Below are 25,358 nucleotides of genomic sequence, written 5' to 3'. Positions count from 1 at the left end.
AGCTTTAAAAGGGAAGAGGTGGAGCTAAGCGCTAACTCCAAGCTCTGACGGACACAGACAGGTCAGGCTGGGAAGTTACAGCCGCTTACAAAAAATGCTACTTCTTCTACACAAGCACACACTAACAAAGATCATTTTGACCTTGATATACAGCACATTCCCATTTCCTTAGAATTCAACAACTAATTTTACTGAAACTGTTAACTCAAGGTTGTTTAAGGGAGAAAATCACAATAATCCTCCCTAAGGAATACCACTAATGGCTGCATCACATCTCAGCTAACAGTGGAATAATACTAACTTGTAGAAAGCTGGAAAAAGTTTGCAGGAGGGTTCAACTAATGGGAGAGCTAAGTCTAAACCACAGTTTTTCCTTACCTTTGGCCAATCACATTTCAGTATTTGAATTAGATGTTTATGTCTACTACCTATCTCACAATGCTAGACTGAATAAAATGTGTTCACTTTTGATTTTTTCCTTTTCTGGGAGGCGATTCCAAACACAAAAGGTCCCTGCACAAGATTATTTTGGGACACTGATATTTAGAAAATAAAGAGCTTAATTGGAGAGAAGTTGTTTGTCTTCTATCTCAAAAAACAAATACATTCAACAATACAGTTCCTCCAGCACTTTTTTTTTACCAAAAAACAAACATTTGGTCCATTTAAGTAATGTGATAGCTGCAGAAGATAATGAATATCCTGCTAGAAACTTTGGATGTTGCCCGGATGCAACAGTGACAATGTGGGTGCACTTGTCATTGTGAAGCACAAAATACCTTCAGTACTCGAGCGAGTTCTAGGTGAGCTAGTATGCTTGAGTAAATAGAAGACAGTTGGCCGAAGAGAGGCAGGGACTTAACAGATCTACACATTCTGGAGGAAGCAACACTGTAGACTTACCACTAAGACGTCTTAAGGCAGGTCAGGGATGTTTTCATTACAACAATGACCAGAGAAGGACTTTAAAAGGTGAGAAAATAATGTCAACAAACTTTTTTCACTGCAGCCACAACAAGTAAATAGCATTAGCATTTGACTCATTTAACCAATGTGGCCGCTGCAGAGGATAATGACATCTTTGAATACCTCTACAATACCTCTTTCAGAAACTTTGGATGTTGCTTGTATCTACTGTTTAAGATGCGGGTGTGGCACAGCTACCTTCACCAATTAATCCAGGGCACGCTCAGCCCTCCTCAGCAAAAAAACAAACTTTGCAAAACCAATAAAACACAGCAAATGGTGTTTATTGTCAAAGTGTAGGAGTAGGACAATGTTATATGTGCATAATTCAATATTGTGTTCTCTAATTGTGCAACAAACTAAGCTACAGTATATACAGACATCTATCATAAACTGTTGATAGCTGGATGACAGTTATACTGTATAACAGTAAATCTAGTTGGCCGGTTGCTTGGGCAGGACAGCCTCTTAAGGCAATCCGTCGAAGGCCCAAGACTTTGGTATCATCTGCGTCAATGCAAAATGGTGACTCTTACTCTTACAGTGTAATATCAATCAATACAACTAAACACATCCATTAAAAACATCCACATGAATATACTCAATGCAACAAATGTTATGCAGAAAAATCTCTTGCCCCCTCCCCATTCTGCTTCTCTCTTTTATCTCCATAAAACCCAGTTAAGGTTAAACAAACATTTAAATGTTACATATTCCATTAAAGTAAAAGAGAATAATGTTATGAGAACCCTCAGCCTAGATAGCGACAATGCTTTGTGAAAAATATATGTATAGTAGAGTGAACTAAACATTTACATGATTTTACAGGTGAAAGGAAACATCGCTTTGACATAACTCTTTAGAATAATAATACAGCCCCACAGTCTTATGAACATGCTATGATCTCTTGTTACTCACTCCGATCACTGTCCATGTGATGCCCGCTTACACAGCCTGTCACAGGGTTGTGGTTGTGTCAGTGTGTATACATGTTTTAAAGTGTGCGTGTATGCATGTCAGTGTGTTTGTGTGTGTCTGCAGGCTCAACAGTCCCCCGAGTTATGCGAGTGTGGCCCGGTCTCCATTTTCCAGTCTCTCTGGTCGGTGGCGTCTCCCTGGCCGTGCTGGGAGGCGGCAGGAGACAGGGACATCTGTCTGCGGGGGTTGCCGCTGTGCATGGTGTTCCAGTGGCGTTTCAGATCCGACGCTTTGATGAAGGCTTTGTCACAGGAGCCGCAGTTGAAGGGCCGCTCGCCTCGGTGCTGCCGTTCGTGGTCTTTCAGGTGAGACTTGTGCTTGAAGGCCTTTTCGCACATTTGGCACGCGAAGGGCCGCTCGTTGCTGTGGACCCTCTCGTGCCTCTTCAGATCGGGGCCCCTGATGAAGGCCTTACCGCACACCACACAGCGGTGCGGCTTAAAACCAGAGTGGATTTTCAGGTGCTCCTTGAGGTGGGCGGCGGTGGTGAAGGCTTTGGGCAATGCTCGCAGCCGTAGGGGCGGTTGGCGGTGAGCAGCCGCTCTTTTTTGGCGTTGTGGTCCATGGGCTTTGCTCCTGTGCTCTGGCAGGAGCCGTGGTCGCGGTGGCCGTACAGCAGGTACTCCAGCTTCATGTCGCTGGAGGAGGAGGAGCCCCAGCTGTGGCTGTGAGGGTCTTTACCCATGTTGGTATTGTAGTTGTGCGGCTGAGAGACGTGAGAGCCACCAGCCCCCATGCCATCCATCCCCTGATCGTAGAAGCTGTTCTTCCTCACCTCCTCCATGGCCAGCTCTTTAAGGATGGCATCCTGGGCTCTCATCCCGTGGTCACCTGGAGCTTGGTTTTCCCGAGTCTTCATGTTGGTCAGCTCACGTTTCTGGGTACACAGGTTATCTAGGAAGTTGATCCCCAGGATCTGACCGGATGACATCATCATATTGATGTCCTTCTTCCTCACAGCCAGCCGGGCTGTGTACATGTAATTGAGCACCTCTTCAAAGATGTCTGAGCGGATGAAGTCCAACTCCACGATGGAGTTGTCCTCGTCACTTTGCTTCTTAAAGAGCTTTTTGAAGTAGTTGCTGCAGGCGGCCAAGACACAGCGGTGAGCCCTGAACTCAATGTTTTCCACCACCACCACCACATCACAGTGCTCACCTTCCATCCTCTGCTGATTCAGCATCTTCAAAAAGGTGGCTTTGTGGTCATAGTCGATATATCTCAGTAAATCAGACATGTTGCAGGTCAGATAGGAGCAACCTGCAAAGGAGAAACAGCAAACTGTCAGAGTTTTTCCAATAACAAAGCGGGGCATGGATGTGGCTGCACAGCTGAGGGGTGGAGCTCTGGATGCATGCCTCCTATGAAAATACATGCATGCAACACACAGAACACTTACTGGAGCAACTTACAAGCGAAAGCGCATTTGTTAATAAATGACCGCCTGGAAGCAAAGAGTAAACAAGAGAGGCTAAATCAATCATGCAGAAATCCTTAAGAAAAAATATGACAGGCCCGACAGCGACACAAGCTGCAGCAGCGCAAAGAAAAGACAGAAACAGCGGCAGAAACAAACACGCGCACTTTTCTTTACTTAACGAACGCGTTTTGGTCGCGGTGTTTGCGTGACAGTCGCGCTGCGTGAAGGAAGGATAACCTTAGCAAGAATATTTCACATTTCACTGCGCCCAGCCATTTTGGTCAGCAAGCCTCCATTGGCATGTTTCTGCTGTCTTTAAGTCAGTTCACAAACAGCGGAGACACGCTGGACACGAGGACACACGACCGACAGACAGCCGCGCGGTTATCTGCGCCGCCCGAGGAGACAAAGAGAAAATAGAAAATGTTAATACCCGAAGCCTGAACGCGATCCCTGTGCTGTCACGCAAGGCAGTCGACGACGATCCAGAGCTGTCGTTTTTCCTCTTCCTCCTCTTGTTGTGACTGAGCGGCTCCGCAGGAAACGATGGACCGCTCTGCTGCCCCCTACAGCCCCGGAGCGGCACTACAGCTATCCTCTATAGCCTACAGGAGGATCCATACTCACTGATTTATCTTTGAGTGTTTAATCTGAAAGCCACACGAATTAATGTGTCAGTTCAGTGACTTTTATAGAATGAGTGGTGTGCCTACTAGAAAAGCAATGAGATATACACTAATAATCACAAGTCTGGACACACCTTCCCATTTCATGTTTTTCTTTATTTTCATGACTATTTCCATAGTAGATTCTCACTGAAGGCATCAAAACGATGAATGAACACATACAGTATTTTGTAGTAAACAAAAAAAGTCTGAAATAAGTCAAAACGTATTTTATATTTTACATTCTTCAAAACAGACACCCTTTGCTTTGATTACTGCTTTGCACACTCTTGGCATTCTCTGGATGAGCTTCATGAGGTGTCACCTGAGATGGTTTTCCAACAGTCTTGAAGGAGTTCCCAGAGATGCTGAGCATTTGTTGGTCATTTAGCCTTCCCTCTGCAGTCCATCTCATTCCAAACCATCGGGATTGGATTTAGGTCAGGTGACTGTGGAGGCCAGGTCATACAGCACTCCATCACTCTCCTTCTTGGTCAAATAGCCCTTGCACAGCCTGGAGGTAGGTTTGGGGTCATTGTCCTGTGAAAAAAAAATGATGGTTCAACTAAATGCAAACCGGATGGGATGGCATGTCGCTGCAGGATGCTGTGGTAGCCATGCTGGTTCAGTGTGCCTTCAATTTTGAATGAATCCCCAACAGTGTCACCAGCAAAGCACCCCCACACCATCACACCTCCTCCTCCATGCTTCATGGTGGGAACCATGCATGTGGAGACCATCCGTTCACCTTTTCTTCATGGAACCAAAGATCTCACATTTGGACTCATCAGACCAAAACACAGATTTCCACTGGTCTAATGTCCATTCCTTGTGTTTCTTGGCTCAAACAAATCTCTTCTGGTCGTTACTTTTCCTTAGAAGTTGTTTCTTAGTAACTGTTTGACCATAAAGGCCCGATTGGTGCAGTCTCCTCTGAACAGTGGATGTTGAGATGTGTCTGCCGCTAGAACTCTGTGTGGCATTTATCTGGGCTCTAATCTGAGGTGCTATTAACTTGCCATTTCTGAAGCTGGTGACTCCAATGAACTTATCCTCAGCAGCAGAGGTGACTCTTGGTTTTCCTTTTCTGGGGTGGTCAACATGTGAGTTGATTTCTTCATAGCGCTTGATGGTTTTTGTGACTACACTTGGGGATACATTCAAAGTTTTTGCAATTTTCTGGACTTACTGACCTTCAGTTCTTAAAGTAATGATGGACTGTCCTTTCTCTTTACTTACCTGATTGGTTCTTGCCACAATATGGATTCTAACAGTTGTCAAATACGGCTGTCAACTGTGCACCAACCTGACTTCTGCACAACACAACGGTTCCAACCTTCTTCCACAAATGAACCTTAACAAGGCACACCTTTGAAGTGAAAACCATTTCAGGTGACTATGTCATGAAGCTCACAGAAAGAATGTCAAGAGTGTGCAAAGCAGTAATCAAAGCAAAGATTGGCTGCTTTGAAGAATCTAAAATACAAAACATGTTTTGACTTATTCTGCATTTTTTTTTTGCTTACTATGTAATTCCGTATGTGTTCATTCATAGTTTTGATGCCTCAGTGAGAATCTACAACATAGTCATGAGAATAAAGACTGATGTATTATTATATACTCGATATTATGCATGTGGATGTCTCATTGTACTCTGAAAGCATGGAACAAATAAACAAATGAGGTTTAAAATCAATTTAGAAATCAAAATGTATTCTAAATTTTTGACTCAAAGTAACCACCTTTGGCAGATATAACAGCTGAACACAGTCCTGGCATTTTTCCACAATGGAAATCAAATATTCTTCAGAAAGTTCTTCCCAACTCTGTTGCAGAAGTTCCCATAAATATGTGGCACTTGTAGGTTACTTTGCTTTCACTCTTCTGTCCAGTTCAAACCAGCTCCATGGGGTTTAAGTCTGGAGACTGTGCTGCCACTCCATGTTTTCAAGCTTCCCATCTTGTTCTGTGTTCTCTGTTTTGGGTTATTATCTTGCTATAGGATGAACTCCTGACCAACTATGAACATATCAGAGGATACTGCATAGCAATGGTTAATCACCTTTTCCAGAAAGCTGTGGGAGCTGTTTTGGTTCAGGGTACCTCTCACTCTGTACAAGTCACCAACCATGGATCCAACAAAACAGCCCTAGACCATCACGCTTCCTCCTCCATGTTTGACAGTTGATGTCACACACTAAGGAATCATCCTTTCTCCTCGACGGTGTGCAAAAATCCTGCAGGATGAGCCAAAGATTTCAAATTTGTATTCTACAGTCCACAATACCTTCTTCCTGTCTTCAGTAGTCCATTTGCAGTGCTTCATGGCTGAGGCAAGCCTCTGTTTCTAGTTCTGACATCTTAGCAATGATTTTCTTGCTGAAACTTAACCTGTCTTACCTGCAACTCCAAGTCTTCTCTTCTCGGTTCTCTTGCGTACTACAACCACTACTAAGCTGTGCTTGAAGCTGTTGTCCTGTGAGCCTATCACCAAGCTGTTGACCCTCAGGAACTTGTCTTCTGTTCAGACCTCTTCCTGTCAGAGTTTTCCCTAGTTTCAGAGTGCCTTTTGATGGTGAAGACAACTCGACTCACCGACATCTTGACTTTCTTCATAATTTCTCTGTAGAAAAGACCGGCATTTTTAAGTCTTATGATTGTCTGTCGCTCTTCCATTGTTAATCGACATTCCTCTCCATTTTTACAGCAACACACTACTTTCTGCAGTACAATACTGTTTAAATAATGCTCTGGAGGGTATGGTACCATGGTGTGTTCCAACACTAATGCAAAGTCGGTTGTAAGTAATCAAGAAAAGTTGGGACACCTGTAGGATTTGTTAGTACCAACTTTCAAGGCTTAATCAACCTCTATTGCTGCAGAATAGCTTTAAGTTGTTAACCCATTTCTTGTTCCCTGAAAAAGGCCTTTTGGTATAATTCTGAAATGGACATTGTTTTTCAGTTTTGGGTAACCTTACCCTTTTTTTTTAACCTCTGGCAGTTCACCAGTTACCTTTGTACCATTTTGAGCTATTCATTGGATTTGAACTACTTCAATTTCAATTAAAAAAAGGAAAAAATTGGGGTGTTCTATAACTTCTGACGGTAGTGTACATGTGTATGTATATGTCAGGGTAGAGACTGCGATTTGGTAGAGTTGTAGTTTCTACCAGTAGAGATTGAGATCGCAGTCTCTACCAGTAGAAACTCCAATCCTACCAGTAGAGATTTGCCAGGGCTAAGGTTAGACTTTTAAGGTTACGGTCAGGGGTCAGGGCAGGGGTCAGATTTAAAGTTACATCTCTACTGGTAGAGACTCCAATCGCAATCTCTACTGGTAGAAACTCCAATTCTACCAAATCGCAGTCTCTACCCTGACATATATATATATATATATATATATATATATATATATATATACACACAGAGAGAAAGACAGCGAAAGAAAGAAAGTGAGAGGCCATTTCAGTTTTTGAGAAGGGGAAATTCATTCTTTGCTGTTATTGCTCAGTGTTGATGACAGATTTTTTTCTTTCCAACTAAAACTGAGAATAAACAGATTTAAAATAAATTCATATACTTAAAAAACAACCACATCTCAGTGTTTAAATCCAAAAATCAATAATCAGTGGGTCAACTGGAGAAACAAGTTTAAGTACTGTGGTCCTGTTATTGTTTAGAAGAAAACATTAAATTAAAAATCAATGCATTAACCATTTTTATTTCACCATTTTGAGCAAAACATGGCTGTACATGAACAATACTCAGTTATTCAGATACCTGAATACAGATACAGATAAGGGAGGCATACAGCTGACATGTTCGGGGGAGGTGAAGGAAAGATCTCTCTTGGCTTTGCGTCTAGTTCGGGCAGAGCTCGGCAGTCTGAGCCCTTAGCCTCACAGTCACACAAACCTGGGACTTGTGCTGCAGCCGATCTTCTACCCTGGACCGAGTTCAAAGCCTACACAGGCACATAAAAATCTATTTCTTGCACAGCACAGCATGTTGGCGTTTGCTAAAATAGACTTTCTCGACAAATGTTGCAGTGGTATAATCAATGACAAACAATAAAACACTGAAATTAAAATAAAAAGTCAAATTTCAAGTAGACATGAGAGAAATCAACTGTGAAGGATAATTTGCTATTCTCCTAGGAAAGCTTCGATATGTACAGTACAGAGCTGTAGTGATTTCTGTGGCAGCCTACCTGATGGAAAATCATTGTGTTGCCAGAAGGAGTGAGGTGATGCTTGCTTGCAAATAAGATTGGCACTTTTACTGCAAGGTTAAATAGTGTATGCTCTCTAACACATACAGTCTACAGCAAATTTAAGTTTCTGGAGTGATGGCTTTGCTTCATAAATAAAATGCTGCTCTGCTACAATAATTATTCTTAATCATCATAAAAACGCATTAAAGTCATAGCACAGTGAAAACACATTTGCCTGCTGCACACGGGAATTTGGGGTGCAGATGGACTGAGAACCATTTTGAAAGTTGGATCTTGCCATTAGTTTGAAAATGCAACATTGCGTCCCTTCTCATGCAAAATGCACTTTATTTGTTTTGTGATGGTTGCGACGAGCAGCGAGCTGCAGCATTTGGAGAGTAGGAGCCTTTATAGTCTTCAGAGGGTCCTGATGTAATATGTGGAGTTCTGGATGTTGGATTCTGAGAGGTTGAACGGAAAACAGCCATCTCTGTTATTCCTGGAAAAACAGAGGAATCGGAAGTTAGTGCATCTCACATGTTTGATTACTTCTGAAGCTTTACTGCTGCAGCACACCCTGGAAAAAATGGAGTGTGATTAAAGGTTATGGCGGTTTTACCCACATAAAGAGATGCGCTGAACGACTACTGAGCCACAAAAATGCAAACTCATAACAAGATACACACAAGCAATAGTGTAGCAAATAGCAAAGTAATCTATTCCAACTGTAATGTAACTACCGCAAAGCACTTTTATTACCATTAAGGTAGAAAAGCATTTTGTAAGTGCTGAGCTTTTAGCATAAGAGGTTATTAAAGTCCATCAAAATTAAAAGACATCAAACAACTCTTCACCACTACAGCATACTTTAGTCAGCATGGGATTTCAGCTCCATTTCCTTCAAAGAGAGGAGGGGATTTGGAGAAATTGCTCCATGAGAGAGTGACATTCTGGATTTCTAAATTGAGCACTTTGAGTTATCAAAGGAGTTAAGTTCAAAACAATTTTTGTAGAACCCCTCTGGACAATAAATAACAGATTAGCTGGAAATGAACGCTCTGAACTCAAAGCAGTTGCTCTGTTTTTTTGTTGTTGTTTTTTTACTTCGAGTTTTATCTACTTACATTCCATCTTTATGTTGATCTGCTCTGTGTAAACACAGCCTGCAGTTCAACCCAGTTCACTTGAAAAGACCCAGAACTGTTACATCACTGCTAGATGTGGTGGAGTCACTCATGATTTTACAGTCATGTTGAGGCCTGCTGAAATTACAGTTGTTGTTGTTGTTTTAGCTGAATCTGCTTTGAGCAAATGTTTTACTTTTGGTGAATTCTTAAAAGAGACCCACAGAATAAAGTTATTTGGATGAAATATCACAAGTTTATATTTGCTTTAGAAATTCAAGGAGCCCTGGAAATGTGAAAACCTGACGATGTTTTAAATTATTTTTTTTTTTACAGATTCCATCTGATAAATAGTTTGATTTTTGGTGATTTTTAAAAGCCTTTCAAACCAACCACGAATTCTGGGGGTCAGAGGGTTAAGTTGCCGAGTGTCAAAGTCATATGACTAGCTAAGGCTATTTATTAATTCTAGGTGAAGGCAGTTTTCTTTACACAGCTATGACATTGTGTCTGAATAATGACTGAAGGAACAGAGAGTAAAGAATAAAAGGTCTTGTTATATTCAGTTTTCATATTAAAACATATGTATAAAGCAGGCAATCAAAGACTTCAGTATTCACAGTATTTTGTGGGTAGCACAACAAATAACTGTTGTGTTAATACAACACAACAATTACTATTACTGGCCTTTTTTGAATCGTTCTGTGAGCAACCTGGATTACATTCTATGCTGCACACAGCGTAAGTCAGAAAAACAGCTGGAGGCGTGCAGCCCTCATCTAACTTTAGTGCTGTTCCTTCCATTAGTTCCTGCAGTATTTCAAACTGATCTTCTGTAAGTTAATGCACAAATGACTGTTGTCTTGTTTAGTTTTTTAATGAATGACAGCAGGAAGTGAAAAGCCCAGTGACAAACACTGTGAATAACTCATCAACTTGTGTTTTGTTAGAGAAATGCTTTTAATGTTGAACTGCAGCAGTAAGTTGTGTTTGGTTTGCATTAGCAGTGACTTAGTACGCAAAATGCAAGTTTAAGCAACTTCCTTAATTGTTAGTCCGCTGCTTTAATAATCACTAATCAATCCATTGTTGAAATTAAGGAAATAAAGGTGGCATTTTCCCATATGCAGATAAAAAGACTCAAGTTCCTCCCAACAAAAACGGAAAGGTGACATATGAATTTGAAGAACAGATAATTTTACACTTGGCTAATGAATTATAAATTAAATAGCAATGATTCTGACTCTCTGGACAAAAAAAGGCAGCATTAAAAACAGCAAATGAGCTGCAATTTTCCACAGACAATAAAGTAAAGTTATCAATCTCTAAATATCAGAAAAATCCTCAAAGCTGATCGACATGGTAAAGTGACATGTTCCCTGTAGTTAGTCCAGTTGGAAACAGCTGCTCAGCTGGAACACATGTCCGCAAACTTTGTCAGTCCAGGAGATGTGTCAGATATTTACTGCTTCATCTAAATTGGATTAATACTCAGAGCACAGAGTTGCAGAGACACTTTATCCCTTTTGTCTGAATATCGTTAAAAAGTGTGTTCTCAGAGTCCTACTGCTCCTGAACTTTAGCTGTGGAATCAGCTGCAGCTGCTCTCTGACAGACGCTTAGCTCCTGGTCTGTGTTACGGTTTTTCTCGATTGATAAGACACTAAATTCCATTCACTGCAAGCAGCCACCACCTGACTGCACACATTTCTCAAAAACAGGACTCTGGTGTCAAAACCTTGAACACTATTCATGGTTTGCATACTGTTCCCAAAACTCTTGCACTCTTTTTGCAAAAGACTGAACACATTTTTTGCTCATTTGAACACACTTTTCATTCATAGCACACATTTTTCAAAAAGTGAACACTAGGAAGCAGAACTGGGACACTGTTCCAACACTGCTGTCACAATTATACACAACAGGTCAAAGCTGAAAACACTTTTGCCAATGAACTGCACACTGTAAAACCTGCTGGGAAACAGAATTAGCTGTTCAGAATGCAATCTGTTGTTTAGGTCAGCAGATGGTAAGGATGGTGCATAAAGTAAATAGCTTCAGGTTTATTGTGGTTTACTTTACATGGCATGTAAATGCTGTTTGTCCCTTCAGTGACATGTCTATACTGGAACAATACAAGCAGTCAGAAATGTTCTGAGAATACTGTAAAACATCGAATGCATAATTGTGCTTCAGAAGTGCTAGTGAAATTACAGAAAGTGTACATGACTATTTCTCTGTTTTGTGTATGTTTGTTCCAGAGAGTTTTTCAATTGGATTCTGATGATACACAGGAATACATCTGGGACAATGTTAGTTTTCACAGAGGACTATTGATCTGGGAATGGTTCAATATGAACCCTCATTGTGTTTTTTCTGCCACCATATTCTCCCGTTCTGAATCCTATAGAAGAGTTCTTCTCTACATGGAGGTGGAAGGTATATGAGCAGCAGCCATACTTTGGGAAAGTCTCTTGCAATCAATGGTTTTGGCATGTGGTGATGTTCCTGCTGATGCAGGTCAGGGCTGGATCAGACACAATACAGTGCTGTATTTTTTGTCTAACATTATTTTATAATGTAAAGTGGGGCACTGCAGTGGCCCCCTCCAATTCATTTATAGGATATCTGTGTTTAAGTTGTCATTTTTGAAGGCTGTATCATTTATTTATACTTCACGTGAAAACATAGTGAGAGAGAGGAGTGTTTTGTATTTAGCAGTGCGGTGTCCTACTTTTGCTTTGGGTGTCTTAATTTTGAAAACAAAGTTCAAATTTTGACAATAAAGTGCGCTTTTGACACAAATGTGCAGTGCTTTGTGAATTGTGTCCTAATACAGAAAATAAGGTGCAGTGTTTAGGGGAATGTGTGCCATTTTTCAGAAACGGTGTCATATCAATAGAGAAAAACTGCAGTGCTGCATCCTAGTGTACCATCTTTATGAGCCTCAGGTAGCATCTAAACAGGACAGCTGCCAGATACTTTTTTCCAACTTATTGCTGCAGAGTTCATCAGCACAACTCCTACAGTTAACAGACATCAGGGAGGTGCTTGTTTATAGACCATTACAGACTGCAAACATATGTGCAACTCCATCTCATTAAACAGTAAGCGGATCTGTTCAGTGGTGAAACCACAACAAATCCACAACAGATATCTGATTGCATGACCCTCGTATTCTGCCTTATTACTCCACCAAGGAACACAGCAGAGTTATGTGATGATCGCCGTTGGTTTATCTGTTTGTCTGTCTGCTAGCAACATTACTCAAAAATGGACAAATGGATTTGGATGAAATTTTCAGGAATGACACAAGGACCAAGTGATCAGATTTTGGCAGTGATGCTGCTTATAGTCTGGATTCACGAATTTGTTACAGACTTCTGTGTCATTGTGAGATAGCATCACGGTGTCACTGTAACTATGACAACATGTGAACACTGTCAGCTGCCTGCTGATGATCACATGATTGCGATCCTAATACAAATCGACCGCTATGGACCACACATTTTTTTAAAGATTTCATCCATTGGAAATCATATGACTCAGCAGCCTCGGTGGAGTACTGCGCTCTCTGAGTGCTTTTCGAGTCAGTTAAATTTGCAATCAGTCACATTATTATTGGAATTTAATTGATTAACAAGAAATTGTCAGATTTCCAACCTAATGCATCATTTGCTTTTTGGCAATGTGGCCACAGAGATCCTGTCTGTAACGCTACATAAATACTACAACACTTTCATAAGTGAGCTATAGGCTCAATCACGGCTTTGAGTTACCTCATTCACCTATAGTGACTTCACATTTTTTTTAGATTAACATTTCTGCTACACCAAACTTTTTTGCCTGACTGACAAACTTGAATGAGGTTATATTTGCTAAAGGAATTTTTTTGAAAAGTTGATTGTAACAGTATTTTTTCCATTTATGGCCACTCATTAACAAACTAGGAGTATATGGTGTACATAGTACCAAGAGTACCGTGACATCATGTAAATAGTATTTCAAAGAGAAGGATGGCGACAATATGACCTTTTTGGTCCAAAACCTGATCATTGAATTAGATGTAACAAATCCCCTCAATGATAAATGCAAGGCTGAATGTAAAAAATGCGTGGTGGACTGCAGATGACCTGTTGTGCAACAAGTTGTTCTACACCTTGTTGTGTGTGTGTAATCACAGTAAAACATAGTTCAATCGTAATTTTAGCACCATGGACTCTGTTCAAATTTTCTGACTCTACTGGCATCACCACTGTGTGTGTATCTATGATGGAAAAAAGACAAGCACCCGAAAGACCACAGCCAAAACATCTCGTGTTAATAGTGCTATTCAGACCCAGCCATTCTGACACAAACATTAGACAGCACGCACAAAGACTGAGGGCAAGGCCCTAGAAACAAAGCCAAACATTCCCATCAAGTGAGTCATGTAGGTACACACATGCACGCTTACTCATCCCAAACACTGCGCCTTGGGATTGTTTTAGTCAGAAGCTAATGAAATAACAAGCCTCAGAGCAAAAAGGTGAGTTAGACTAAACTAGACAGTGAGCAGTTGCTACAGACAAAAAGAACACTTAAGAAAGTTGTGAAAACATGCTGTAGTAGAGTGGAATGGAAAGCTCTCTTCTGCTGCTCAACAACTGACAAAATCCTCACAATACTGACAGTGGGCAAGTTGAAACACAAATGGCTGCATTTGTGAAGCCACCCTCCCCGCCTCGCACACACAAAAAGGAAAGTGCAACTGAAAGGATAAGTATGTCATAAATTGTTTGAAAACCCAGATGTCGTACAAACAGTTTCATGTCAGGGATAAATCCCAGCTTAGACATCTATCTATATGGATGATTGTGCTGTGTTCATTGCACTTTTCCTAACCTTTCTGGATAATATCTAATGTACCTAAATTTAAACTTACTTTTTTAATTGCTAAAGGAGTCTTATAAATCTTATACTCCTTGTCTGCTGTAATAAAATTCTCATGTACATGTTCAGCAGAGGCAAACTTACTTTATCCAATGATGATATTTCTTCAAAAGTAATTAATTTTCAGGATAATAATCTATAATATGGATTATTATTATAATTACTATAATATACAGTTCTTATGTTAACTATTTTCTTGTTCGAGCAGGGTCTAAAAAGGAGCAATGCATATCTGTGTACATCTAAGATCAGATTTCAGTCCGCACAGAGGTGTCTGCAGCACAGGCTGAGAACTCTGAGAAACAGAAGCCGGTTTAGCCGGTATTTAATCGCTCATCGCCGCCAGTGCCCTTTGTGACACATGTGGACACAAAACGCTTTGCATTTCTAATGTTTTTGTACTTGTTACTTAGAGGACATTTAGAGGGAAAAAGTAACAAACCTTCAAATTAGAAGCAGCTTTGTCTGTATTTTACACACGGAAAACACTGTAGCCCTTCAAATAAAAGGACTGTATTTCTTTCCAGCAGAGGGGAGTGTTGCACCCAAACTACACAGAATGGCATGAGACTGTAGCAGCATTACTGTGAAGGCTTTTAAGCCCCATCATTGTGAGCAGGGACTATAATATTAGGCGTGTACACACACACACACACACACACACACACAAGTTTGTTTTTCTATACCGGTGGGGACTTACCATTGACTCCCATTCATATCTAACTCCTAACCCTTACCCTAACCTTAACCATCACCAAATCAATACCTAACCCTAAACAAACGTTTTTGCACTTTTACATTTTTTATTAACAACAACATGGCCAAGAAAACGGTGTTGCCACCCGTGGGGACCTCATTTTAGGTCCCCACCGTAAGACAAGTCCCCACCTTTATAGCAAATAGTCAGGTCAAAGTCCCCACCGGTATAGCAGAAACAAGTACACACACACACACACACACACACGCACACGCACACACGCACACACGCACACACGCACACACGCACGTAGACGTAGTCCATTTCCCTTCTGGGAGAGTGGAGCTGAATGACAACAGCATGATGCATTAGCTGTGAATGCTACAGAAGCAGCGCTATCTGTACCAGTGAGAAGAAGTGCTGATGGAAAAGCAGCATGCCTGAGAATGGAGACCAGTTGGAAACAGCCCAGTCTGACTAAATTAAAATCAGACCAGACTGAACCGGACAGGGCCGGGACCAGGACTAGGGTCTCGTTGTCTTACCTGGGTCAGTCCTCCCCCTCCTCTGGCGTGATCTCTGTCTCTTTATGTACCACTACTTTGGTCACTGACATGTCAGGATGCTGTTCTTTAGCCTCCTTTATGGCCTGAGCCAGAGCCTATATACAGGAGTGCAATGCCAGGAGGGATCACCAGGGGGAGACAGAGAACGGGGAAGGACAAGGAGGGGGCAGGGATGTTGGATTGTCAGTCAGTATGCCAACAAGGATGTTACAATTGTCACACTTCCAGTATTTATTAAGGCACATCAAGAATGAATAATGTTTTGTTTAAAATGTCACATTTGGCCACTCCATACTAAATAGCCACTCACAAAGTGCATGTTAAAGCCCAGGGGGTCATGAAGGTCATTAAAGCACTGTACTTTTCCATTATGCAAATCAAAGCCTTGGTTTTAAAGGCAAAGGAAAAAACAGATCTAATAGTAGAGAATATAAGACAACCTATATAAAAAAGATAAAATCTTTAAAAGACCTCATCATGGTCGATGTCTGCATCTCCGGTGATGACGATCCTCTTCTCGATTCTCGTCTCAGATATTCCTCCTTTCACCGTCTGACCAACAGAAAACCAAAAAAATCAATAACGTCCTGCTGGTAATCTTTATTAAAGACACAAAAAAAAACCACAAGTGCGTCTGAAAATAAATAAATAAATAAATACTGTTCACTGTTCAATTTCATGTTTTTCACAAAAACTCATTAACTTAGTTATTTTTGTGTTTTGGCAGCAACTGATCATAATAGTCCTTTTGTGCAATCTCATAATAGATGTCAGTTGTTTGTTTTTTTTTGTCAATTTGACACTTCTATATATTTTGCTTATATATGCACTACCGTTGAAAAGTATGGGGTCACCCAGATCATTTCATGTTTTCTATAAAAAGTCACACTTTTATCCATGTGCTAACATAATTGCACAAGGGTTTTATAATCATCAATGAGCCTTTCTACACCATTAACTAACACAATGTAGCATTAGAACACAGGAGTGATGATTGCTGGAAATGTTCCTCTGTACCCCTATGCGGATATTCCTGCTGTTTCCAGCTAGAATAATCATTATCACGCTAACAATGTCTAGACTGTATTTTTCAGTCATTTAAATCTAGCTGAGCATTTCCACAATGAAACTGCAGTGCACTGAAAACGCGGACCCACACTTCTGGGTTGAAATCAATAGAGATGGAGGGACTTTAAATGTGACCGTAAGCAGAAAGACAAGCCCAAGCTATGGAAATGTTAGACAGGCCAAAGAGACGACACATCGCTCTGACCTTTGTGATGTGTGTAGTTGTTGTGGTGCTGGTAGTTTCCGAGGTGATGGTCTGGGCACTCAGCAACACCCCAGGGTCTGCGTCACCATTCGTGTCAACCTGTTCACAAGCAAAGCACTTGATATTTGTGCTCTGGGTAAAGTCAGTAGAACTAAATTATTCCATTCTTTTTGAATATTACTAAGCACTAGTAAGTAGTAGCTTTAAAGCTCAGTAAAGTAAGCCACACTTTGACACATAGCAACTTAATCCACTGTCAGTTTATCAAATAGGTAGTGGCAATCACGCCCAATCCCACAGTTCCCTTCAGCTTAACAATGCTACATTTTCTTTCATCTCACTCTGTACGTCTTCCAGCAACTTCACAGTTTTGATTCACCGTCTCAGCAGTGTCGTTTTCTGACACAGCACACAGCTACCTCTTTTAGCTTTTCTGAGAACTGTTCTCCACTCCCAAATTTCATAACGAGCAAGATGCTTCTCTTTTCAGGTAATGGGCAGCAAATTAGTGCTAAAAGACAAGTGAATCTTGGATGCAGATTGCTCAGGTAGATACAAACAACTTGGAGCACATGATAATGTTGCTTCATACATACACTACTGTTCAAACATTTGGGGTCATCCAGGAAATTTCATGTTTTCCACAAAAACTCACACTTTCATTCAGGTGCTAGCATAATTGCACAAGGGTTTTATAATCAGCAATTAGCCTTTCAACACCATTAGCAAACACAATGTAGCAAAAAAACAGGAGTGATGGTTGCTTGAAATGTTTCTCTGTACCCCAACGCAGATATCCCATTAAAAATCAGTCGTTTCCAGCTAGAATAGTCATTTACCACATTAACAATGTCTAGACTGTATTTATGATTGATTTAACGTTATCTCCATTGGAAAAAAAACTGCTTCTCTTTCAAAAATAAGGACATTTCTAAGTGACCCCAAACTTTTGAACAGCATGGCATTGTAAATAAATATTCATGGCGAACAGGATCGCCGTATCACCTCCTTGTGTCAGCTTGTTTTCTGCTCTTGTTATTGCAGGTTTACCCTTTATGGATAAATTGCACACTATTCTTTAATCAGTTGGGTTTCAAATCTTACACAATTTATCCAAATCTGAAAGGGAGGTAACCTGGCAATAGCCAGATTAATAATTGAGTAGTACTTGATAGTACTCCACAATATCAATCTGGGACCGCTCCATTTAAATCCGTTCGGAGGAAAGAGGCACGGATTGGACAATTCCACTTTAATTTAATGGGTGAGCCAGTGTCTGACGACTGGGGTGTCTCGGAGTTCCCTGAACAAGAACAGAAAGATAGCGTTTAGGAAATTGCACGTCTCGGCTTTGGCCGCATCAATGGGCTCGCTTTGAGAAGGCGGTGGCGGCTGTTGTTTGGGGCGGTCGTGTCCGCCTCCTGCTGCCTGCCGGACACGGCCTCTTGCTGTTTGGATGCAGCAGATGGTGTGCTGTCCTGCTGCTGCTGGCCTGGTTCGGCATGTTGGGTATTAAAGTAATCCTTCAATGCGTTATCAGGCACTACTTTGACATACTGCACTGTCCTGTCTAATGGGCTCAGGGCTTCTCCGGTATATCAGCAGGAACTATGATATCAACGTAACGACTGCTCCGGAGAACGCGGAAATCACTATTAAGTAAACCAAACGTTTAGCCGCGGTAACAAAGCAAGTTCCACCTGGTCGCTCTCACAGCTGCCATATCATCTGCTTTACTACGATTCTGACAGCCGACAGCACAACAAGAAGGCATATTTAGCGTAATATGTGCTTGCAATATCACGCCTTGGCCAGGTAAACAGGCTTTGTTTTGAACCGGGTCTGCGTGCGCAGCTGCCTAATTAAGTATGCATACGTCATGTGAAAGGGGTCTATGGTGTGGTCAAAGTAAAACTGACTTAATAGCAGCATCTACACGATCGTTGTCCTCCGTTGCCATGTTTGTTTTGATCTACTGGCGCTTGGTGTTGTCGTCACACCCGGATATCCCGCACATTATCCCGCCCCACACACGAATACTGCTGCGTGATTGGCCAGAACCAACTTGGTGCTGTACGAAAAGTGAAGGTGGGAGCGGAGCAAGATGGTTCCTTGAGAGATTTGTGAACTCACAAATATTGCAAGAAATCAACTTGCTGGTAAGGTTAAAAGGGAGGTAATATCACTTCGTGTACAAATTTACCTCTGCAGCTTCATAGGTGATAGTCTTTGTCTCTGTGTGGACCACAGGCATGTCTTTGGTAGCCACCTCCACAACGTCAGGACTCTGGGGCACAAAAAGACAAAACGGATACAAATCAGAGCCTACAGAAGGAAACCAGCACCAGCAAAAAAAAAATCCAGGTTCTAGCTCATTCAATGTCTTCTGCAAAACAAACTGCTGCAGACATTGGCTGACTGTACCTTGTACAGCCATGGCCATAAGTTTGGACACAGCATGACTTACTATGTCTGTTTTGATGTCTATTATAGAACATAACTAATATTTTTTGACAGCACCAGTTTAATTAGTCAACAAATCAACAAGGGATATAATATTATCAATAAATTCCAACAATTGGAACAACTTTGTTCCAAAAACATAATATTAGAAGAAAATAACAAAAAAATGCAGTACTTTCACAACCGAATTTGGTAAGAATAACAAAATGACACCAAACTCTTTTGATGTTTTTTTTAAAATATGAAACTTAATATAGTTCTCAGGAGTTGTGTACTGTATTGTAAGTGACAATTTTGTGGTATTTTCTAAGATTCACAAGCGTCATGGTACTTGTGTCCAAACTTATGGCCATGGCTGTATATAAAATCAAACTGACAAAAATAAGCACCACAGGACAGTCATTGAAGAGCTTACATACCTAAAAGAACCTAGTCGAGTGATGGAGAGAACACTGAAGAAGGCAAATCACAAGATTATGATCAAGCATGTACACCGTATTGAGTTAAAGGTCCCTCACACAGCAGCACACTGTGACGTTAGGAGGTTGAAATGCGTATTTGTGCTTTTTTTGTTGAGTTTTGTCATCGATTGCTACTACTACTGGCAGATTGTTTGAAAGGAGGGATGGTGGTGGTGAAGTTTACAGGGCTGAGGCTTAGGCCACTGAAGCAGATGAAGGGTTACCTCCAACAGAGACATAGCTGAGGATAAATGGGTGTGCAGGGTATCCGATATGGGGGTTCAGTCTGAGTCAGCTTGTGTGGGCTGGACTTCTGGTCTTGTTGCTCAGTTGTCTTTTTCAATTTTTCAGCTCTCACTATCTCTTCTCCCACCATTTCTGGGCCCTTTTTGTCAACACAGTCTTCCTCCTCATCATATTTCTCCTCCTTTGCCTCGGTCGATTCATCCACTGCTCTCTCTCCATTTCATCTTCTGAGGTCTCCATCTGTGCATAGTAGTATTTCTCTTTTTCAAAGCTCAAACAGTTTGACATTTCAGGCAAGTTGTGTGGTTCTTCACCCTCGGTACACACTGCCATTGGAGAACATTCCTTTGCCTCCTTATTCACCTCCGCAATACTGTCTTCTAACTCTGTGGGGAACTTTTCTCCCATGAAAAACTGCACCTCATCTGACAACTGGATTCTCTGGCCATTTACTTCTGTCTCCTTTCTCTCCCCTGCATGTTTTCAACCTGCCAAGGCCTGCGTGCAACTCTGTGTTTCTTCATCTGTTCAAAGAAACCTTTCCTTTTTGTCACAACATCTCATGTAAACAGGAGTCTTGTCTTGGCACAGAACCCTTCCCATCCACACTTTCCTCCTCTTCTTTCCCATCTATGACTTCTTCAGATGGCTTTTCTGCTTCTAGGTTCAGAACTGCAGATCGTCCCTCATCCTACTCTGTATTTGATGCTACTGGCTGCATTTCTGTTCTAACTGCACACATACACACTGCTGAACTTGTTGTCAGGAGTGTCCAGGTGTAACAGTGTTTTTTGTAGCTGGTGAACTATTGCCACTAATTTCTGATCGTGGCTCTATTACACAATCTAGTTCCTGCTTTGCTGGCTCTGATTGCACTGGTTCAGCCTATGCAGCCTCTGTGGTCTGGATACTCACCGTTGGTGCTGTCAATTTGGCTGATTCTGCTTCTGTCTCCACGGCAACCACTGCCTTCTCCTGCTGATCAGGTGATGCCTGTTAACGATAAATTAAACAATTAGACAAGGTTTTTGCATCATCGCGACAAAACTAAATCTAAACAGTACAGGGCAGTTTCACATCACACCTGACAAAGAAAAACAAATATGTTGGTTAAGCATTTTAGATTTTCACTCTGTACAATCTGACAGAATTGCATAAAATAAGAAAAATACACAGAGAGCAGCGGTCACCTTTTGAGATGAGGAAACCCATCCCAACGTAGACTGATGAGACACAAGGATAAACAGACACAAGAACAGAGAGAAGGGTAAAGAGACAGCCAGAAATCACACTAAGCACAAAACAATAGGGAGAGAGTATAGAAAATGAAACAAATGCTGAGTAAATAATGTATGGATTGTATGGAATACCATTCTGCAGCTTATTAAATATGTAAATGTTTAAAAATCTAAAGAAATCCTAAAACCTCAAATTGATAATCTGCTTTTAGAATCACTGAATCCACCTGGAGCAAACTTTGCTGAAAGTGGTGAAATCTCTCTTTAGGTAGATCCATACAATTTTTTTCCAAACTAGTTTGTGAGGCTGAGGGGTGTTTGGAGGATGAGGTGAGTAAAGCTGCAATGGTGGCACCGAGCCAGGGCTACGAAGTCACCGCTTTCAGGGAACTGATAACAGAGCTGAAAGAAAGAAAAGGTGTAGCTGAGCAAAATGATAGAAAAAAATAAGAGCCGTTTCTTTCCTTATCAGCTGTGCGAGTCAGCTGCTAAGGTAAGGTAAGCTGTTTTAGTTGTCAATCAGCTGACATACAAACCCAAAACAGCTGTAACAAAAAAAGCAGCAACAAGTCTGAATGCAACAGAAACGGCAGTTTAGCAAGAGTGAGCGTTAACGCTGGGTGATAAGGGACCTTTGGCCATGCACGGGGTTCTACTACACTGTTAGACTGGTTTGGCTGCTGCTGGAGGGGATGCGGGTAGGCGGCAGCTGGTGGTGGTGGAGGTATGAAGGAGGCAGCAAAAACTAAATTGTTGTTTTTAGTTTTTATACAGTACCACAGCTAAAGATGCAGTTGAAGATTCTGAAACTGTAATTTGAACCAGGTTGGACTCTGACTGCTCAGACCGGACGTCTTCAAAGGTGAAGATTTCTGCATTCTCCTGCAGCCCATCAGAAGTTTTCATCTCCTTTGCTGAGACACTGATGACCTCTGAGGCCTCTGTCTTCACCTCCTCAGAAATCCATGACGCCATGGCCTTTTTAGGTGAGTCAATACCTTTAAGCGGAATCATGTCATCAGTTTTTATCTCCACCTTTGGACTGAGCATCTTGACTTCTGTAGTTTGGGCTTCTGCAACAACAGACGTGTCTGCTTTGAACATTTCTTTCCCTATCGATGCAGGCAGCGTGTCATTCTTGTCAGTTTCATACTCTCTCGGAACAACAGATTTCTCTTTTTCATCTAAAGTACTCGTCTCTTTGCCCTCAGTGTCCTCTTTGTCCTCCGCATCCTTCAAAATAATAAGCGTCCCTTTCTTATCACTGATGGCCTGGGACACTTCCTGCCTCACAGCTCCAGGACTGACTTTCACCACCGACCTCTCTGACACCTCGTCCTGGGAGTCGGGTGTTTTCTCTTCCACCTCCTTCAGAGTCCCATCCATGAAGACGTCGTCGTCCATAGTGGTTGATAAACTAATCCCATGAGGCCCCGAGGAGGTGGCCCCATCTGTTATGATACTATCCACCACGTATTTCACCAGATATCCTGCTGCCTGGGGAGACACTTTGCTTATTGGAGACGGATCGTTTAAGTTAATAGACAGGGCATTACACAGCCAATTCACGGCAGAAATAACCTCAAGAGACACACAGAAATGACACACACATAGGCTGAGCTCCACAAGGACGTGAACGTAGGTGCACTCTTTAATCTTCTATTAGTTTCTCTGCATAAATATAGAGGTATTATTACTGATCGAACTATGAATGCAAAAAGTGTGACATGATTTTACATCAGCACCTGCTGACATGATGCTCATTCTGAATAAGCTACAACAGAAAATGTGTTTTTAAAAACAATAGAACACAAAGATATTACAGTGGTAAGCTGTAAGAGCAAAACACTGTTCAAGAGTCCACATATTTCTGGAGCCACCAAGACGTAAAAGGCAAAAATACACCAAATGTGACTAAATGAAGCAGCTTACCTCAGTGGCCTTAGCATTCACTTCCTCTTTTGCCTCATCTCCAGTTGGTTGCTCATCGTTAGTCTGCAGAGAAAAAGAAAGAAAGTCACATTCTGGTATCACCTAGACAGACAATAATTGAAGCGTTCAGTGCAAATCACACATTCAAATGTGGCAGGTCTGTATCCCAAAACTATTCAGAAACAGCTTCTTGTCAGTCAGATTTGGTGTCAAGGATTTGTTTTCAGAAACGTTTATGCCTGCAACGCTTCTTTGAAGTCCAGTTACTGTTTGCACATGTGCTTCATGCACACGCACCACAAACAGTCTTAGAAGTTTTAGAACACACCCCTCAAAATGAAGAAACTCTGATAAAACTGCACATTTTGTCACTGAACACATCAATTTACTGACCAATGGCTTTACCATCCATTATCAAAACAAATTCACGTAATAATCACATGTTGATGAGATATAGTAAAGCCATAAACCTATAATGGCAAAGAGAACGACACTGGGTAAAACAAGCATTAAATTTTATTCACGCATCAACCCAGAAAGACTTTACACACCAGACTATGAAGGTGCCCATCTTCTCCTTTAACAGGCACTTAAGTCATCTCAAGTATAAAATGGACTGCACCATACTCATTTTGATGCAAAAAATAAGGCTCTTGCCCCGTTATTAATATTGAATTGGCTCCTTTATGACTTATTGTGCAATAAATCCAGAGATTAATGCCTTTGTTTATGTAAAAATGTCCTTGGTGATGTCATGCTTCACATACACATGTCATCATTAAGTCCGCTGTGGACTGCAGCTTACATCCTGTGGCTCCAACGGCTCTATCATTGGTGCTTCATGTGCTCTGGGTGAGTGCACAGGGGACGAGGAAAGTCTCTTCTCCCACTCGGTCAGACCTGGTGTGCTGCCGCCAGTCTCCAGGAAGGAGCGCTTCAGCTCGCTGATGTTGGTCTGGTGCTTGACAACCTCTGCTGAAGGCTCCGTATCCTACAGCAGCCAATCAACGGTGATACAGGGAGATGAAGGCAGGAGCAGTGTGGAGAGAACAACGGCCATGCTTCATGCAATGGTAGATGCACATCCAATGAATTACCAAGACACATGTTGGGCAGCATAAGACACAGCTCTGAAAAGGTCTGGAACCCATATATATATATATATATATATATATGCTTCTACAGACCTAAATCAGATGCATTATGTGCTTCCTCAATTTTCAATATGTATTGGTCACAAATCTGTGCAGACTACCTGTCAGTATCCTGCAAAAAAATGCAAAATAACTGCAAAATGTTCACCCACATCACAATTGTTAACACAGTAGCAGCTTGAGCTTAAATGCTAAAGAGGCATTTAAGACCAGCTTAGCCTGAACCAATGAAAACAAATGGCTTCATGCATAGACTCATGGATTTAGTTTCATAGGTTTAGTTGAGCACAACACTCCCAAATCTCATTAGAAGTTACCAATCACTTATTCCAGTTTAATATCGGTTATATTTGTCACAAATGCATGAAATGAATTTAGATGCTGACAGCAAGAACTTTTTCATACAGGAAATAAAGCAAACAGTACCTAATAATGCCAATTACAGGTGTCATCAATCCTGTTATCAGTTAGGTTTCATCATACCAAAGGTTGCATGCGCATTTCAGTAGTGCATTGTTTTCTTACCAACCTCTAGCATCAGATTACTATGCTTGATAAAAACGTTTTCCCCTTTAACTCGTCTTATGAAACTATACTGCGAAGACAAAAGAGGGGAGAGGAACTGTAAATATAGAATTAGGCACTATGCCATGCTAAGTTCCAACTGTGAGGAGAAAGTGGGAGCTTTGTCTTCTACAATACGGCTGCAAAAGCAAACGGTCTGAGGACAAAAATCAATTCACAGAAAAAAATACAGTGAACAGCATGACATGTAAACAACACCAACAAAAAAAGAAAACTATGATAATATAATAATCTGACTGGTGCAGCAGCAGGAAATGGAACACTATCATGACTCCACCATTTACAAACAACAGCACCTGAGAAATTATTTAGAATGGAGAAGAAGCTGCAGTCTGTGAGGTGTACATTCAGGCAAGAGTGAATGGACAGTCTGGTGTGTGACGTGAGAATGTCAACAGCGGCAGCAGAAGGAGGCAAGCCAAGGCAGCAGGACAGCACAAAGT

At 41.4% G+C, this 25,358-nt stretch overlaps 2 protein-coding genes across 19 annotated transcripts in view; both read right to left on the bottom strand.

The window, feature by feature from the left end:
* Nucleotides 1–1,229: 1,229 nt before the first annotated feature.
* On the bottom strand, nt 1,230–3,928 carry LOC110957682 (zinc finger and BTB domain-containing protein 14-like). The gene is given in 3 exon segments (XM_022203828.2): nt 1,230–2,443; nt 2,446–3,204; nt 3,798–3,928. Coding segments are annotated over 2 exon segments (1,170 nt in total). The 5' UTR covers nt 3,182–3,204; nt 3,798–3,928; the 3' UTR covers nt 1,230–2,009.
* A 3,804-nt stretch (nt 3,929–7,732) lies between these two features.
* epb41l3b (erythrocyte membrane protein band 4.1-like 3b) overlaps nt 7,733–25,358 on the bottom strand; it is a 66,747-nt gene continuing 49,121 nt past the window's right edge. For 7 of the 18 annotated variants that reach the window (XM_051953463.1, XM_051953457.1, XM_051953459.1 and 4 more), the window contains 11 exons: nt 24,860–24,925; nt 23,982–24,167; nt 23,177–23,239; nt 22,022–22,741; nt 21,197–21,229; nt 20,922–20,999; nt 19,040–19,123; nt 16,837–16,935; nt 16,035–16,115; nt 15,543–15,658; nt 7,733–8,743 (listed from right to left, as the gene is read on the bottom strand). In XM_051953463.1, the coding sequence (XP_051809423.1) occupies nt 15,548–15,658; nt 16,035–16,115; nt 16,837–16,935; nt 19,040–19,123; nt 20,922–20,999; nt 21,197–21,229; nt 22,022–22,741; nt 23,177–23,239; nt 23,982–24,167; nt 24,860–24,925 (1,521 nt within the window). In that variant the 3' untranslated portion in view covers nt 7,733–8,743; nt 15,543–15,547. The remainder of the gene's footprint in view (nt 8,744–15,542; nt 15,659–16,034; nt 16,116–16,836; nt 16,936–19,039; nt 19,124–20,921; nt 21,000–21,196; nt 21,230–22,021; nt 22,742–23,176; nt 23,240–23,981; nt 24,168–24,859; nt 24,926–25,358) is intronic. The other 11 variants (XM_051953460.1, XM_051953469.1, XM_051953462.1 and 8 more) reach the window with 7 other exon arrangements.

Source organism: Acanthochromis polyacanthus, chromosome 9 (genome assembly GCF_021347895.1).
Source record: "Acanthochromis polyacanthus isolate Apoly-LR-REF ecotype Palm Island chromosome 9, KAUST_Apoly_ChrSc, whole genome shotgun sequence".
Lineage (NCBI taxonomy): Eukaryota > Metazoa > Chordata > Actinopteri > Pomacentridae > Acanthochromis > Acanthochromis polyacanthus.
Note: the sequence above shows the minus strand (reverse complement) of the source record. Positions and strands in the feature narration are given on the sequence as shown.